General features: G+C 39.4%; 1 protein-coding gene across 6 annotated transcripts in view; it reads left to right on the forward strand.

The window, feature by feature from the left end:
• TEX14 (testis expressed 14, intercellular bridge forming factor) overlaps nucleotides 1–19744 on the forward strand; it is a 188561-nt gene that overhangs the window by 11456 nt on the left and 157361 nt on the right. For 5 of the 6 annotated variants that reach the window (XM_085876591.1, XM_085876593.1, XM_085876592.1 and 2 more), the window contains exons 2-3: nucleotides 13662–13827; nucleotides 16892–17028. In XM_085876591.1, coding sequence (XP_085732717.1) covers nucleotides 13662–13827; nucleotides 16892–17028 — 303 coding nt within the window. Of the gene's footprint in view, nucleotides 1–13661; nucleotides 13828–16889; nucleotides 17029–19744 lie in introns of those variants that run through there. The other variant, XM_085876596.1, reaches the window with a different exon arrangement.

A 19744-nucleotide genomic window follows, 5' to 3' on the forward strand; every position in this document is an offset into this window, starting at 1 on the left:
CCAAGATTTGGATAAATCCAAAAAGAACCTCATTATCTTTGATGATTGTGTTAATGAGAGAAACCAAACGGTAATGGACAGCTACTACACAAGAGGGAGACATTCTTCTTGTAATTGTATTTATCTTAGTCAATCGTACTTTCAACTTCCTCGTCGTTCCATCAGAAACAATGCTAATACTTTTATTTTATTCAAGTTAAATTCAATAGATATAAACAATTTTTGGAGAGACAATTGTTCTACATTATGTAGTAAAAAGGAATTTGGGGATTACATGAAACACACGACTGAAAAATATAAATATATTGTTGTGAAACAAGATGAGATATTAAATGATATTTTTCAATAAATAAATGGATACGAAAGAAAGAGCAAGAAGATTTACGGAACATCAAGAGTTGGTTTCAAAAGTTGTAAAACAACAGGAAGACATAAAGAAGAAACGCAGACAAAAACTAACGGGTGAAGAAGCATTTGAAAGAAAACAAGAGAAATTTTTAAAACCACTTTTAAAAACTTCCCAAGAAAAAATTATAGATGTTTCCACAGTTCCCACAATAAAATATACTCCCAGAAAGCTCCAAATGTTAAAAGATTTCAGTAAAATGCCGGAGGAAGAATTAGAGCATATTGGAGAATTAGAATATGATGATGAAGGATTATTTCAACAACTGGAAGAGATGAATCGACCCCCTGATTATATTGTGAATGCTCTTCAAAACAATGAATATTCAGCGGATTCAAAAACCAAAGCAGGACTCATTCCAACAGAACAACCAGCAATATTTCATCTTGTTCAAGAAAAGGTATTGATATTTAATGATGAATTAAGGTTCTTGAGTTCTGCTCAACCTCCTGTCAAACTAACTCCAAGATTAATGTTTCTTTTCACAAAAGATGGAAGACAAGGTTCAACTGTGAGGGATGAGTCAAAGTATATTGATAAACCATTGGATATGAAAAATAATGATGATAGAATATATATTGATCTGCTGAACACTCTAAATTATAGGGTTATTCTATCTGGTAAAAGTAGGAAGAATGAGAAGGAGAAACACATTATTCAGGCTTTAAGTATCCTTGGTTCAGGTGTTAGTTTTCTTCCAAATGACCCATCACAATTAGTTAATAGACTGTTATTGTTGTTAGGCAGTAAGAAGGCTGGAAATAACAATTGTTTTAATGAAGCATCAGCCATTTTAGACCAGTTGATGAACATGAAAATAATTAATAAATATCAATATAAAGACATTTTATCTCATATTAAATAAGATGAGAAGCACAATCCTTAGTTTCAATTTCACAACAAGCGACCACACATCTTCATTCCCCAACCCACTACAACTTGACACAACAAAAGAATATGAGGCATCTTTATTGTCCATGGAAACTTATAATACCTTATTTAATATAACCGAGAAAAATGACAAGTTTAGTTATAATCTGGGAAGTGGATACAAAACGATAACAGTCTCACCCGGAGCATATGAGATTTCTCAAATATCTTCCGAATTGCTCGTCTTATGAAAGAACAGGGTGATGAACCAAAAAATATTGTTATAGACATTCAAAAACATACTTCAAAATCAACGATTAAAGTTAAAAATAACTACAAGGTTGATTTCACAATTGATAATTCATTTAGAGAGTTATTGGGTTTCTCCTCAAAAAAGATTGAAACTAATGGGACGTTTTACAGTGATAATGTCATTCAAATATCCTCAGGAATAAATTCGGTGTTAAATCACTGTGATTTGATTGATGGTGCTTAGAATGATGGAAAAAAAACAAATACAATATTTTCATTCAGCGCATACTCAACCCCAATTGGTTATAAATTCAATATGGAACCCAAAAATTTGGTTTATCTCCCTGTGTCAGGAAAAACCATACACAGAGTAAATTTTAGGATAACCGACCAAGATAATCGTATGATTTCTTTTAATGGAGAAGTTATATCCATCAGAATTCACCTACGTGAAGTTTTCCAATAAATAAATACGATGGTTATTGTGAGGAAACACGAGTTGGGAAAATATAAAATAATTACAGGGGATGGGATGTTCCTTTCCCCATACTATAAGGGTGAAGGTATGTATCTTGGTAGAGGATACTATAAACCTAAGAGACAAAGGGGTGTTGGACATCAATTTCGAGGAGATGGGATAATTGATACTCTCATGGGTATTGGTTCAACTATTCTTAAACATAAAGATCTAATTGGTTCAACTGCTTCTGCTGTGGGAAATGCAGCAGGTGCTGTAAAGAGCATAAAAGATGCCCAGAAGGAATCTCATAAATTACAAGCAATAAAAGAAATTAAGAAAGGCAAAACTCATTTGTCCCCCCAAGAACGACAGAAAATAATTCGAATACTTGGATCAGGGTTTCAAAAGTTTTAACATCTTTTTTTCCTAAATAAATACAAGTATGGAAGCAATTGATAGTATCTATGATTTGGATGATACTATTATTATCTCAAACTCCACTAAAAAAGAAGATTACTTCAAGGTAAATGCAATAACTGGAACAGACTGGAATACGAATGGTACAAAAAGTTTTGAAATAAATAATCAACAAACCTATTTGAATCTCTCCGAAAGTTTCTTGTTGTGTAAATTTAAATTCACTAAAGCTGAGAATAACACAAACGCTACACTTGTAAATGATTTCTTCTGGAAAATGTTTGATAGTGTGCGTTTGTATATTGGAACACAAGAAGTTGAAGCGGTTGATTATGTCTCTGCTGTATCTGAAATGATGAAATTTACACTCTATACATTCAGTGATAGAATGGGAAAGGGGTCTGTCGAAGGTTTTATTCCTGATATGTCAACGGGAACAAACACAGACCCTGGATATACTCAAAGGAAAGGAGCGTATAATGATGATACAAAAGCAGAAAATAGTTTTACTGTGGCAGTTCCTCTTAAAGGTATATTTGGATTTTGTGATCATGATAAAGTTCTGTATGGTCTTAAAATTAGATTTCAACTACAAAGGAATGATAATGAAAATAGATTGCTTTTTGGTGTTGGTAATGCTTTTGGTGATCAGAATAAATTTGTAATTGAGGAAATGAGTTGGTATATCAGTGAATATACTCCTAATCTTAAAACAGAAGAGATGTTGAATAGAAGACTTAACTCAAAGAAACCACTCAGTGTATCATACCTCAAAAGAAGATGTCAACACGTTAAACTCAACCAAACTTCTTCCACGTGGAATTTGGGTGTTCTGGAAGGAAAGCCACGATATCTGTGGATCATTTTTAAAAAGCCAGATGGTGATACTGCGACTGATAAGAATAATGCATTGAGTGATAATGCTAAGGTGAAACAACTTCGCGTTTCTCTAGATGGAACATTTTATCCACGAGATAGATTGGAAATTAATTGGGAAAAAAATGATTTTGCTGAAGCATACAAGTCTTACCAAAAGGTGTGTGAAAGTAATGGAAATAAAGAACCTATTTTGGATATGACAGCATTTAAAAGTTTGTATACAATCTATGCGTTTGACCTGAGCGCTCAAAAGGAAACTAAAAAGTCTAATCGAGTGGATACTTCCCTATACATTGAAAGAGGAGAGAGTGAAGAAGTTCATACATATTGTTTGCTTTTGGAAGAAACAGAATTGCAGATTAATACAGATAATGGTGTGATGATTAGTCTCACATAATTTTTTGTTAAATAAATGAGTGGCAAAGTACCAACTGGGGTATATGTTAATCAAATCAATCTTCATAAACTATCATCTTGTGTTCAAAATCAAAAGCCTTGTACGATTAACGTTAATACTATTCAGAGAAAAGGAGCAGTAAGAATTGATGTTTTGCTCACAAGAGAACAGGTTAAAATCTTGAATGACACTGGCTCACTTAAAATTAAAATGACAAAACCAATGTTGAAAAAATATTCAATAAGAGAGACGAGTGGAGGATTTCTCCCATTTCTAATTCCTTTATTTGCTGGTTTAAGTGCGGTTGGAGCATTGACGGGTGGTATTTCAACAGCGGTGAAAACTGCCAACGAAAGGAAGGCTCAACTCCAGGCTCAAAAAGAATTGGAAAGACATAACAAAGAGTTGGAGAAACAAATTAGTGGAAGTGGTGTAATTGTAGATTTTGCTGAAAAACTTGAAGGTCTGCCTGATAAAGCGAGATTGTTAGTTGGAGATATGCTTTCTTCTATTGCACAAGCAGGTGTAAAATTAACAAAAAGAGGTAATGGATTATATCTTTCTAATAAATAAATGAGCATTGATGAGTGGTTTAAAGAATTTGGAAAGAATACAACATCAAATTTACAACTTGTCAAATATTGTAAGAAATTAAAAATTCATAATGTGGTTATTTGTATGAGAGATGAATTAACAAATGTGCCGAAACATACAAAGAATATTATTATGAACTTAGAAGATAATAATGGGAACGGTTCTCATTGGGTTTGTATTTTTAATAGTCGACAAATATTATTTTGATGGTTTTGGTCTTCCACCACCTGTTGAAGTCATAAAATTCTTACAGAATGGTGTTTATCAAACATTTCAAGTCCAAGAATTAAATTCCAAGTGTTGTGGTCAATTATGTCTATATGTGTTATTTCAACTCAACAAAAATAAAAAAATTTATGATATTATTTTTAATCTAATATAAATGACTTATGTTGGTAAAGATGGTTCTATCTTTGGTGTATCCCAAGAACTGGATATTGATTTATCAAATTATTACACAAAGGCACAGGTTGAACGGCATAAATATAATATAACCAAAAATATTAACATGAAAAATGCTTATAAATTAAAAAATTATCCAAGCCCAACTGACGCGAATGACTTGGTGAGATTAAGCGATTTATCACAATATATATCCTTAAATAAAACGGCCGTGTATTCCAAAGATACAGAAGTGTTGATATTATCTCCAGGTCATACAGAATTCACAGTTCGAATTAAAATAAATTTTTATAAAGAAGGGCGTATCGTTTGTATGAGAATAGAACAATGGGGGTATGATATGAATGATTTAGGGTATAATTGATCATTTAAAATTAACCTCGAAGACCTGGAACAATTAAATCAGTCTCGTAAGGAAGAATATTATCCACTTGGTATCGAGAATGAGTTTTGTGGGGCCACGATTAGTAAACAACAAATAAAAGAATTTAATAAGGGTAAATATAATAATGGTTTTGCCCTTGTTTATATCATGAAAACAGAAAAAACAGGATTATATATAATGAGTAAGGAAATACAAAATGATTTAACTATGGGAAGATGGGGAGGTGTTTCGTGCCATAATATTATTCTAACATATATTTCTAATACATAAATGACAGCAAGAAGGCTTCAAGAAAATTATCATTTCTGTGTCCAAGCATACCTTCAAGTAAAGGGTATTCGGTATTTTAATAAATATGTTCTACAACATAAGAATGAGGTATTTTCAATAAAAGATTGGCATTATGCTGATGTTGATAAACCGACAACTTTAGATTTAATTAGAATGTTAAATAATGAAAAAATTATAAAGTTAAGAAAAGGTAAGGCTCTTTTAGAAATTCAAAAGAAATTTTATTGGTTTCCTGTTGTAAAAAAAATTATTTTGGATACAGGAATAACAAGAAATCCTGATGAATATATGTATGATATTCTATGGGGTGTAAGCGATTCAAGGATAATAAGGGATGAGGAAGGAGTTGAAGAAGAGAGGGAAGAGGAGGAAAAGGAGAAGAGAGAGGAGGAGGAGAGGGAGAAGAAAGAGAAGGAGGAAAAAGAGAAGAGAGAGAAGGAGAAGAGAGAGAAGAGAGAGAGGGAGGAAAGAGAGAAGAGAGAGAGAGGGAGGAAATGGAGAAGAGAGAGAGGGAGGAAAGAGAGAAGAGAGAGAGGGAGGAAAGAGAGAAGAGAGAGAGGAAGGAAAGAGAGAAGAGAGAGAGGGAGGAAAGAGAGAGAATGAATAAATATCAAAATATGGAAACCAGTGAGATTAAAAAAAGATTCAAGGATAATAAGGGATGAGGAAGGAGTTGAAGAAGAGAGGGAAGATGAGGAAAAGGAGAAGAGAGAGGAGGAGGAGAGGGAGAAGAAAGAGAAGCAGGAAAAAGAGAAGAGAGAGAAGGAGGAGAGGGAGAAGAGAGAGAAGAGAGAGAGGGAGGAAAGAGAGAAGAGAGAGAGGGAGGAAATGGAGAAGAGAGAGAGAGAGGGAGGAAAGAGAGAAGAGAGAGAGGGATGAAAGGGAGAAGAGAGAGAGGAAGGAAAGAGAGAAGAGAGAGGGAGGAAAGAGAGAGAATGAATAAATATCAAAATATGGAAACCAGTGAGATTAAAAAAAGATTAGGGGTATTAAAGAAAATAACTCAACCCACCGAGGAGGAAAACAAAGAATTGACAAGTCTATTTGCAATACTTTCGACAAGACTATTGACATCGACAAGATATGGATTTTAATTCAAGTTTTTCATTTTTTTTTTTTTCTTAAATAAATGGAGGAGAGAGTGAAGGCATTTCTAAGGATTCTTTATGTTTTAAAAATTTAGATTCAAATGTGCATGTTGGAAACTAAAAATGTTTTTGCACTCTGCAGGAATTTTTCTCATAAATAAATGAGTTATTGTCTCAAATGTAAAAAGAAAACTAATACTAAAAATATTTCATATATTAAAAGTAAAAATAACAGGGTTATACAAAAAGGTATATGTTCGGTGTGTGGTTCAAAAAAAAATCTATTTATCTCCAAACACAAACTAGGAGGAGATATACAAAAGTTTTTATCAGGAAGTAAATTTACAACTACTGGAATACCAGGGGAATTACATCTACCAGGGTATTCTTTCTGTGGTCCAGGCACAAACTTGGATAAAAGATTAGATGAGGCAGACAATCCTAAATCCTGGAGTGAGCCCATCAATAGAGTTGATGAAGTGTGCATGAGACACGATATTGATGATGGGAATACCACAACTTTGGAAGAAAAGCATGAAGCCGATAGAGAAATGTTGTATAATTTGTCTCTGATACAAAATCCAACCTTGAGAGAAAAAGTTGATAGGTTCATCGTGAAGAAGATGATCAGTGCTAAATTGAAACTTGGACTTGGAAATTCAAAAAACTTGTAAGCTCTAATGATGTCATTAAGATTGAAGAGCAATTAGCTGATGAATTACATAAACCAATATTCACAAAGTTTCAGAGAAGGAAAGTTTATTCCAAGGAAGTAGATTATATCTGATCTGTTGATTTGATTGAACTCAATAATGATAAGGGGTACAAGTATGCTTTAACCGTTATTGATTTGAGGAGTAGATACGCATGGGTTGTACCATTAAAAAACAAAACAGGTAATACTCTTATGTTAGCCTTTCAACAGATATTTAATAAAAGTAAGAGAAAACCTAAAAAATTGTGGACTGATGAGGGTAGAGAGTTTTATTACAAGACATTTATGAATTTTCTAAAAAATAACAGTATTACATTATACAGTACCTTTAATGAAGGGAAGGCAGTTGTTGTTGAACGTCTTAATTGTACCTTAAAAGAGAGACTATATAAAAAATTCACACAACTCGGTTCAGAACAATGGTCATCTTTTATTCAGGATATTGTGGATAAGTATAATGACACGGTTCACACGTCAACAAATATGAAACCATCAGAAACATTTACAAAATTAAAATATGAAAAAGAGATTAATGTCAGAAAACCTAAGTTCAAAGTTGGTGATATCATAAGAATATATAGGTGGAAATCTCATTTTGAAAAGGGTTATACTAAACGATGGACGAACGAACTTTTTAAAATTGTTGATGTAATAGATTCGGTTCCTTGGACTTATAAGATATATGATTTGGAAGGGGAAGAGATTTTAGGTTCATTTTATTCACAGGAATTACAAAAGACAAAGATAAATTGAAATTTTTTGACTCCGCCCACACAAAACCACCCACATCAACCCCACCCCACACAAGCTCCACACAAACCCCACCCCACACAAACCCCACCGAAGCCCCGCCCACATAAACCCCACCCACACAAGCTCCACACACACAAACCCCACACAAGCTCCACCCATATTCATCATATTCACATAATTAGTGATTAGTTAATTAGTACCCCACACCCACCATGTTTATTTAATTAAAAAATTATCCACCCATCCACACAAGCTCCACCCACCCATCTCTCCACCCATCCATTTATCCACACAAACCTCATCCACATAAGCCTCATCCACATTCACCCCGCCCACATAAGCCCCACCGAAGCCCCGCCCACATAAACCCTGCCCACATAAACCCTGCCCACATAAACCCTGCCCACACAAGCTCCACCCACATAAACCCTGCCAACACAAAGCCCACTCACATAAGCCCCGCTCACACAAGCCCCACCCACATAAACGCCCTCCCACAAGCCCCGCCCACACACGCCCCGCCCACACAAGCCCCACCGAAGCCCCGCCCACATAAACCCCACCCACACAAGCCCCGCCCACACAAGCCCCACCGAAGCCCCGCCCACACAAGCCCCGCCCACACACGCCGCCCACACAAGCCCCACTGAAGCCCCGCCCACATAAACCCCTCTCACACAAGCCCCACCCCCCTCATCCCCCCTGTGCGCCCCCCCCTTTGACCCACCACCTCCCTCATCCCACCCCCACCCTTCCCCACACACACATGGGGAGGGGAGGGGTGGGATGAGGGGGTGATGGGTCATTGGGGGAGCGCACCTACCCCCCCTCCCTCCCTCTCCTTCATGTCTTGATTCTTTTTTTGAAATTCAAAATCAAGTAATTGTAAACAAAACAAATATAATTAATCAAAATTGAAAAAATTAAATATTCATTTGCGAGAATGTATAATCTTTCCCAGCAATCTTCTTCAGATGTCTTGTGATTTCGAAACTCAGACACCATATTCTGTTTTGAAACAAAAAGTGGATAATAATTAGGTTTTATAAAGATAATTACATGGTAATATGAGTAAGCCTGGTGTTGGTTCTAAGTTCAAGCCTCGTTGACCACTGAATTAACACACCAGGAGGCCGACTCAGCCTGTCATCCTTCCAAGGCCAATAAAATGAATTCCAGTGTACTGGCAAAACCGCGTCCAAACTAATGATGCAACCAACATAAGGCGACATTCCAAAGAGAGAGTGATATAAATAAACAAATAACTAAATAATAATTCAGAAACATTTACCTCCAGAAAATCATGTGTTGTACCAGATTGCTTCAACAGCTTATGGTGTGTGATCGAGCTGAAAAAAATAAAATAATGAGTCAAGGGTATAGATGGAGAGACAGACAGAGAGAGGTAGGTAGAAAGACAGACAGAGAGAGATACAAAGAGACAGGCAGGGAGAGATAGAGAGAGACAAACAGACAGGGAAAGAGACACGCACGCACGCACGCACGCACGCACGCACGCACGCACGCACGCACGCACGCACGCACGCACGCACGCACGCACGCACACACACACACACACACACACACACACACACACACACGTCTCACCATTGGTTTAATTCATTCGAGATCAGAGGCCGTGATAAGACTTCGTACCAGTCATTATAAATGTTTTTCAATTCTCTTCTAAAATCATTGACCTCTTCGATAAGAGCATTCATTTGATGCACCTCATCGTGATATGTAAACTCCACTTCTTCCAAGGACCTGCCAGGAAAAAATATATATTTTCGCATTATCACGATTTAATTTATAATCAATTGCTTCATCGTTCAAAGAGGAAACCATACACAAACTTACCAACTTTGTAGTGAGCTGTTTTCTTCATCGGAAGAGAGTGAGTCCATGTCTCAGTTTTTTTTACCATTGGTACAAGATGGCAAAAAGATCAGAGGCCGTGATAAGACGTCGTGTCAGTCTTTAAAAATGTTTTTCAATTCTCTTCTAAGATGATTGACCTCTTCAATAAGAGCATTAATTTCATGCACCTCGTCGTGATATGTAAACTGCTCTTCTTCCAAGGACCTGCCAAGAAAAAAAAATATATCAGAATTATCACGATTTAATTTATAATCAATTGCTTCATCGTTCAAAGAGGAACCCATACACAAGCTTACCAACTTTGTGTTGAGCTGTTTTGTTCGCGGAAGAAAGATCGCTCATGTCTCAGTTGTAAAAATGAAAATCCCGTCTGGCAGAAACTTTGTCTGGCGAATCACTTATAAGGCAACGATGAGGAGATTGCTTAATCATTGGGTGTGGCCACAGGAAATGACGGTTCAGGCGAGACAGCTTGGAAAATAACTGGGCGATATATTCTGGGCAAATTGTATGAATCATTTTTAAAACATACTTAAAATGCCCTAAAACGATTTTGATGAAACTTATGTTTAAAAGCCTGTTCGTGTTCTGAGATAAAATAGAAACACGAGGCCTTGTCTCACAGAATAGTTCCTATTTTTTCACAGCATGACTGTCCAAAAACACTTCCTCATTTTCACAGCACGACTGTGTCAAAAAAACACTTCCTCATTTTGATGGCACGAACTGAAAACATTTGAAACAAAACTTTTTTATGGCGTGGTTTATGCACAAAAATGATTTGCAACTCGGGCGGTGGCCAGATGAGATCATTAAGAGAAGTTTATCATTTCGTAATGGCACAAAAGGGGTATCTTAAAAAATATAAAGATTCAAATGTTTTGTTTTTAAATATTTTAGATGGGGATTATTGTGCAAAGAAAATTAAACTATTGAAGGAATTTGAGAATGAACAAATGTTTATAGGTTCAATGAGTGAGCTAAACAATATGCATCGGTTATTTGATAAAGAGTGTCCCGAGGCTTAGACGTTTCACATATTTCTTTAGAATCACCTTTAACAAATCTTTATCTTATTGCATGGGTTATTTGAAAAAAAGTGTCCCCAGGTGAAAAGGGGAGACAAATAAATATACCTTGGGCTAAAAAGGGGATTTATTTTTTAGGGAAAAAAAAGAAAAAATTCATCGCTGAAAATCCCCCATTCATTTACATGGGGAAAAGTGAGCCAGAATCACTATTCTTACCCTACTCCTGGGGCAGGAGCATTCAAAACCAATAGCTCGTACATGCAGTGACCTTTTCACCCCTCCAGTTAGCCCCGAATATGATTCGTACATACTACAGTCCCCTCAACAGGGGTGAAAGATGGGGGAGCAGGGGGAGGGTTGAGAGAGACAGAGACATGTTGGGAGGGAGAGGAGTGATGGATTCCGGCAGATGTGATGCCCAGTTTATCGTCCATCCGAGAGACGACACGCATAGTGATGAATCACCAGGTCTGTGAAACACCGGGAGGACAATTTAGAACTGGGTTGGGATTCAAATCCAGGCTACACAGTGAGCATGCGTACCTCTCGGCTTTCCTGCCGTAATGTGGCGATTCCTCACTTCAGAACTGAAAAAAAAATTTTCTCATTGTGATTATATAAATTATTTTGCCTTCCTACCTCCAGTGTATCTATATCCAGTATTATGTATCTAACTTTGTTCCAGTGTATCTAACTTTGTTCAAGTCAATCTATATCCAGTATTCAGTGACAGTGCGAATATTGTAGAACACTGGTTTAAGCACTCCAATGAAATGGCTCCCTTGGCATGCAATTGGCATTCACAGAACCGTCATATTAAACATACACCTCCCGGAGACGCCCGAAATGTCAAATATGTCCGAATTGGACAAATGAACATTTTGCCCAGAGTCAAAACTGCTTGTAAGTTTGATTCTGGAGGTGAAATTTTGTAATTCTCTTTAGTGTAAGAGATACTTGTGGTGATCGCATGTGTGGAAATGAAATAAAGCAACAAATGCTGATGTCTCAGGATATTTATAAGCATTGCAATGCACCCAGCGATTCGTAGATATGATGAACAGGCATTCGATAATATGAGTGAGGAAAGTGAAAAAAAAAATCACAAAAACTTTGCCGTTAAATCGTTGTGGCCTGTTCCAAGTCAAGGAAAGGTTGAGTCGGCCAAAAAACATGGCGGCTTCAGACCCCAGCGAGGTTACCCAGGAAACGCCTTAAGACCCCAGAGAGCGAGGTGGCCGAGGACTGCCTGATGAAGGATATAATTAAATACAGAGCATTGGTGCTGCCTCAGCAGTCTCCTGGGCTATTGGACACAATTCTGGATGGGTCGCCACTCCGACACAGGATACCAGCAAGCTGGCACTCATTTTGCCGACTTCGGAAGGATGACGGGCAGAGTCAACTCCACCTGGTATTAATTTAACAGCCGAGTGGGATTTGAACTCAGGATGTTTGGATCCCAAGCCCACCACCTTAAATGTAATTAAATGAGGCTGTTAATTATCTTCAAAAGGGGTGTTTTAATTAACCCAAACACCCAATTTTCACTCTTGCACTTCCTTGGAGTTTTCTCAGGATGTATGCAAAGTTTCAGGCTGCGAGGTGTTATGGTTTTGGAGTTATGGAGTAGACAGACTGACACACACAAATTCATTTGTATAGATGTGCCATGTGGTTAACTATAGACAATATGGGACATGGCTTGTAGAAAATGCCAGATGATAGAAAATAAGGCACATTGAAAAAATCTCGTGTGCATTCTGTACTGCCCTCGTGTTGTTAGGTAGAACCAAGTAATGCTCTAGAAAAGTTCATGTGAAGGGGTGCCAATTTTTTAAGCAAATTAATCACACACATGCACTTTTATCTCATGGGTTTTCGTTTTCAAGGTACACAAAAAACTCTACGTCCCAACAGGTTTTAACCCATATATGTAGGGTGCCCCTTTATATGAGAATATTTACCCCACGCACAAGAAGCGAAAAGTGGGGTTGAACAATTAGTTCATGTCCGTTTGTCCGTCCATCTGTCTGTCCTTTTTCATTTGACAGTTTATAATCGAGTAACCACTTATTTAAATTCAATGTTCTGTTTTGAACACGAATCGGAACAGGAATCGGAAGACAAACCTGCCATTTAACAGTACCTTGTCTATTAATTCGTCATGATCACACATGCGCAGAAGAGACCACAATTTTTACACTTTGAATTTTTTTCAGCCGAGTACCTCTGTATGAAGTATGTACACTTATAATATTAGTATATCTATAAAGTATGTACGATACAATTAGAATATGAGGGCGTCTATGAAATACGAACTATAAAATCACACAAAACAAGTCCTGGTGAGAGTCTGCAACTTTGATTGCTCTTTCTAGTTGCACTTGTATAACCACGGTCTGAGTTCAGTTTTATTCCACGATGGTATAAATTCAAGACCAGGCAGTTTGGAAGCTTTCACAACCTCTACCAGACTTTGGAATATCTGCGGCTGTCAGGTAGCGTTTTGTCTTGAAGTACTTGCAACACCCCAAATCCTCTACACCCACTTCTTTCATATCTCACGAATGATGGATAAATATATGCAGTGCATCATGGAAAATGTCTCTTTTTTTTTTTGGTTTGAATTTGTTGTAATTCTTGTCAACCTCACACTTCTAGTCCCTTCCTTGATTCTAAGAGAATATCGGTGACTTTAATTTGGGAAACCAATGTAAAACCTTTCCAGTGCTCCTTTTAGGGATTTTCAAGCTTAACTTTTGACACAAGATAATGCAAGGAGTTTGTTTTTGATCTGTCTGTCTCTGTTTGTCTGTTTGTTTTTGTGTACCTTCCAGGGTATGTGCTGATGGAAGCACACCGACTCTAGCAGCTGCCTTCTCAGGCAACCCTTGCCTCATGAATATGTTGCTACTGGCAGGGGCTGATATTAGAATATGCAATAAGAAGGGGCACTCCATCTGGGATTGGGCAAACGAAGCTGGCCCAAATTACAACACAGAGGTAAACAATATAATTGCTGTCTGTCTGTTGCATGGCAAAAATGTTTATTTTTGATATGTTGATCTGTCTCCCATTTGTTACTTGGCAAAAAAAAGAACATTTTTTTGGACAAGTATGTTGATCGCCTCCGGCTCACAACACTGGGAGACATTAATATCACTGCCAAGGTAAGTGAATCTCTCTGCGACCTCAACATCCTCACCACAAACAGGTACAGCTAAGATAGCAGCATCGAAGATGTCGTTGAAAGCCTGGATCTTAGTTTTGATGCAGGAAACCCATTAATCCCAGCTGTTCCAACTCCTCATTCAGTGCCTCTTGGGCCCCCAAAAGGATATTCAGCGTCTCCACAAAGATGACTGAATCAGCTGTGAAATCAAGATCAGAGATCTTGACATTCTCAAACGATGCATCACAATTTTATCTCTCCGACATCCTCCCCAGAATCCAGTTCATGCAGGCACTGAAAAGTCTGGGGGCCAATACAAACCCCTGATGAACTCCAGTAACAACTGGAAATAAGTCAGAGATGGAACCACCACACCTCACAGCGACTCTGGTCAATGGTATCCAGTGTCCTATGGGAGACAGAGTTATTCTTCCAAGACAAGGTGGGTTCCAAGAAATCCACCGCCAACATCAAGGATGGTAGTCTTGAAGGCACAACTCTTCAGGATTCCATAAAACAGCGAGACCCCCCACCACCCCCCACACCAAATCCCCACATAGCCTGTTTGCAAACTCCTCAGCTGCCCTCTCATCCCTGAGCTTTCCAACATCCAGCCTAGGCTGGGATGGTACCATTCTTCTGGATTTAAGGTGCAACTTGAGTTGCAACAACAAGCCGGTGGTCAGTATTGAAGAACTGAACACTGTGGTTGAGCCTGCAGTTCTGGATCATCCTCCAGCGACCATCAACGTGAACTTGGTCAGTCTCCTTTGCCACACCACCAGCATTGGAATACCAAGTCCAGCAATGAGCCTGTGGGTGCTGAAACCATGAACCAGCCACTCTCAGTCTTTCTTGCAAAGTCAAGGGTTGCAGTGCTGTTCTGGTTCGCAGTTCCAGACCCATGGGGACCAACGCATGTCATCCCTATTAGTGCCAGTTGATGCAATGAAATCCCCCAAGACTAGACAAGTATCTCGCCTTGGGCACTGATCAGCCAGACTCGAGTGTGGCATAGAATATCTCCTTTACTGTGAGATTACTCCCTTCAAGTCGGAGCATATAACCAGGGAAAATGACACCCAAAGAGGGACGAACCATCAGTCTCGTAATACGCTCGTTGACAGGTGTTACCTTGATTGTACACAGCTCCCGTGACTCCTTGGGCATGGTAACCATCAAAGTGACCAGAGCAGTAGTAGGTATAACCACCCGTCATGATCTCATGATCTCATGATTTCACCACTATCCGGTCTCTGCACCGCAAAGTGCTTTAATACTAATGATGAAACGCTGGAGCTCAGATGACAGCAGAGACCAGAGATCATCATCTCTGAAAGTGAGAACATTCCAGGCACCCACATGAAGGGACCGCCTCAGGTTAACCTGAGGGGACGGATCATCATCTGGTGGATGGCACCTCAGTACCACCCGACACACACCACCACAACCTGACCCAGTGAGGTTTCCCTGTGGTTTTCCTCGTATAAAAATAATTGGGGTCCTGAAGGCTTTGCCCCAATCCCTCCATCTGTTGAGCTGCCCTGTAAACAGTTGCTGCACAGCCGATACTCACACAGAGTGGGTTTTTCTTAGTTTTATTTGCTTTTTTTGTGTATGTTGTGGAATTCAGTGTTTTACGGTGGCCGAGTGCAAATCCTGCCACAAACCTCCTAAAAGATGTAACCCAACTGCAGGAAGATGTCCAAAGGCACAGTTGAGCACTACATATGGATGGCCGTTGGCTCACGAGGAGCTCCTCCACACTTTGACAAGTTTTGTATTTAATCCTGCTGTGTATCCATATCCATACACCCTCCTCACCAGGAAACCTGGTGGCGGGAGACGGTTGAGTCACCCACAACCCGACCATGAAACATGTTGGTACAGGTTTACATGGTACCTGTAGCAAGTCACAGATGTGATCTGGCCTGACCTGACAATAAATGAATGTGTGACACTTTCAAAAGCTTTTTTGTGGTCTATCCATGCTGTGGATACTTTGGTTCTTCTCATCTTGCAACTTTCGAGTGTGGCCTTGTTTAGTAGTCGGTGGTCTATTGTTCCATAGCATCCTCTTTTACATCCCTTCTATTCTGCCTCTCGGCCTCCTTGTTGCGTTCCGTGGTGATGCATCATTTCTGTGATGATTCCCTTTGGAAGTTTGTATGTTGTTGGTTGACGTTGTTGATTGATACTTCTGAGGTAGTTTGGTTATTTCAGATTATGAGATGAAGAAGGTGTTACCCTTCTGTGAGCCACTCGTCCATTACGTTTTCCTCTTCAATAAGTTTGTTAAATGCTCAAGTGTAATGATTGTGACGAGTATCTCAATAGTGTACGTCCGTGTGTGTTGTGTGTCTCAAGCAAACTCTTGGCCAAGTTGAAGCATTAATCTTAGATTGCCATGTTTAGGTTGCCAAAATATTGACGAAAATAGTCATTTTTTCAAAGCAGACATTTTGCTGTCATTTGTGAATAATCGTGGATGTCCATGGTTTCAAAAACCCGTGTTCCCTAAAACCTCAGCACTTATAATCTATAGCAACACTATTTTCACTACCATCCATGAATACATGGGCATGCCCATGGTATCAAAGAAATTGGATCTTCTGAAACCCAGCAATGGCAATCGAAAGCAACACCTGGAATCATGTCGTGAGCTTCTCAAACAGTTCAAATCAGATACAACCACTTTGCCGCTCATCTGATTACTGATGATGAAACATGGTTTCACCCTGGCCAGGGATGTTGAAACAAAGTTTGAATCCATGTTATTCAATCACAAGGGATCATCCCCACTCAATATATTTCACATCTTTCCGTCAGCTTACAAGGTCATGTTCTCAATTTTCTGGGATGCAAATCCTAACTCTAATCTATTTTTTTTTGCAGATTATTGCATTGCTGAGTGATTATTTCACCAACATAAGGCTGATGAATTTGGGATTGCCTCCAGTGCAGCAGCACAGAGACAAATCACAAACCACTTCTTCACCGTTCAACACCCTGACTCGATTGATAAGGAACTGGTTTGTTATATTTGTAATAATGTGTGTACTCTGTTATATAATGACTGTGTGAATGCATTTCACATCGTGTTATCACGCACTACAGGGTAGTGGGGAGAGGGGGTTCATTTTGCAACATCCTTAAGGCAAAGCGTTTTTTAAATTAAATTTTGGCATAAGTATGGATTGCAATACCAAAATGAACTGATTCAATTTTGGGTCCAACAGGTCAAATATCAAAATTCATGTGGCATTTTCAAATAATTTTACAGACCATAATAGTCAGGCAGCAGTTGTCACTATCTGATCAGTACTTCAATAAATTTGCCAACTTTGATTTTTCACTTTCATTTGTTCAAGGACATCATACTGAATCACTTTCAACTTATCTTCCAATTTTCAGTGTCATATTTCACCACCTGGGGGTGCTTTTTCAAAATGGCTGCCAAAATCACAGAAAAATGTTCACAGGAGAGGAGGTTAAATGTTCACAAAATCACAGGAGAGAGTTTAAAGACTATGCTGGAGTAGAAAGCAGAGAAGCATCATCCCTCCATCATGAATTAACAGGCGATAAAGGTACTAAGTTGGTGCAAAATGCTGCAAAGCTTGTGCAGGTCATCAGCAAGCAAGGAAACCCATTTGAGGAGAGTGACATGTTTAACCTGGTGACATTCGCTGTCACCCCAGGTGAAGTACGTCAGAACATTGAAAATCGTGATCAACTTGTAAGAGAGTCAATAGAGAAGTTTGTTTTGGGTTGGGAATGTGAGATTTGGAAGCATACAGAGTTAAGACATTCTGCCTTGTTTCGCGTAGAGTCTAGAGAGAGCCATTTGAGGTGAGGGAAGGGATGGAGGGCAAGCATTCACCAGAAATGTACTTGATTAGCTGCCACCATGACTTTGTAAAAATAGTACTGGTTGTAGAGTTCACTCAAACTCTACAACCTCACTCTACAACCTCACTCCCACCTCATGTTTATATGTGTACTGTACTGTCCACCGAACAGTGATGACTCCATCTACACCTCACTATCCGAAAACATGGACCATCTTCTATCTTCTCATCCAAACTCTCTCTTCCTCTTATGTGGTGACTTCAATTGTCATCACGCCAGTTGGCTAGGTGTGGGTACCTCTCTCACCTGCCATGGCACCTCAGCAAAAGCTTTCTGCGACTCATGAGGACTGACTCAATCGGTCAACTTCCCGACCCGGATCTCAACCAATGGTACTCCATCTCTTCTGGATCTGATTTTGACAAATTTCACTGACAATATCTGTTGCTCTTCCTTCGCTCCAATCGGTTCTTCTGACCACGTCCTTGTCAAAGTGGACATCTCTCTGGCTGTTATCAGAGAACCACCTCACCGCCGTCGAGTCTGGCATTTCACTCAAGCCGACTGGCAGGGTCTCCGAGCAGCCATCAAACTTACAGACTGGTCTCCTATCACTACTTTCTCAAACATCAACTCATCCTGGGAATTCTTTCAAAGAAACTTGCTCTCCCTCATGCACAGATTTATCCCCTCTCATGTTCAGTTGTCCTACCCTTCCTCCCGCCCTTGGTTTACTGAAGCTTGTGGCGAGGCAGTTGTCCTGAAACAACTTGCCTTTGCCTCATGGAAAGCAAACCCAACTGAGGGCAATCTCAGTTCCTTCCACAAAGCTCGGAACAAGTGTGTATCTACCCTCAGGAGAGCCAGAAAACAACATCTTTCTAAGCTCAAGTCTGAACTCTCAAACCTCTCTCCCTCCTCAAAATCCTGGTGGTATCTCATCAAATTTCTTCCTGGTGTATGATCCCCCTCCATATTCTCGCTTACCTCAAATGGCCGCACTGCTGATACCACACGTGATAATGCTGAATGTCTAAACTCGGTGTTTGCAGCTAAATCTTGTGTCCTAAACCCATCACTTTCTCTACCCACTTTACCCAGTCGCACCCAACTGTCTCTGGACTCTGTATCCTTTTCTCCTGACAAGGTGGAGAGCTTGCTTTCAAACATCGAGTCAGATTCTGCAACCGGTCCAGACGGCATCAGCCCACGTGTCCTCAAAGCCTGCTCTTCTGCTCTTGCTCACCCTCTCTCTGTTCTATTCACCCTCTCATTTGCCCAAGGTCATCTGCCATCTGCTTGGAAATCTGCTAACATCACTGCCCTGCATAAAAAAGGTGCAAAAACAGATCCCTATAACTACAGACCAATCAGCCTTCTCCCAATCATCAGCAAGGTGATGGAATCCATCATCGCCTCAGATATGAAATCCTTCCTCTTCTCCAATGGCTTGATTTCCAATCATCAATTTGGTTTCAGACCAGGTCACTCTACCCTGGATATGCTGCTTCTGCTCTCCCATCAATGGATGGAGGTCCTCAATGCCAGACAGGAAATCCGAGCCATATCCCTGGACATATCACATGCTTTTGACACAGTGTGGCACCCTGCACTACTCACCAAACTCTCTTCCCATGGTATTCAAGGCCATCTCCACTCATGGCTCACAGACTTCCTCTCCTGTCGCAGTCAACGTGTGGCCCTAAATGGGGTTCTTTCATCCCCTCTTCCTGTGCAGGCTGGAGTTCCTCAAGGTAGCGTTCTGGGCCCTGTTCTTTTTCTGGTTTTCATCAATGATCTCTCGGACTCTCTGGAAAATCCTCTATTTCTCTTTGCCGACGACTCCACCCTCTGCCGTACCATCTGTCATCCCTCAGACCGGCAAGCAGCAGCTTC

The sequence above is a fragment of the Eptatretus burgeri genome, chromosome 4, assembly GCF_056783735.1.
Source record: "Eptatretus burgeri isolate ZD-2024b chromosome 4, Ebu_testis_v1, whole genome shotgun sequence".
Lineage (NCBI taxonomy): Eukaryota > Metazoa > Chordata > Myxini > Myxiniformes > Myxinidae > Eptatretus > Eptatretus burgeri.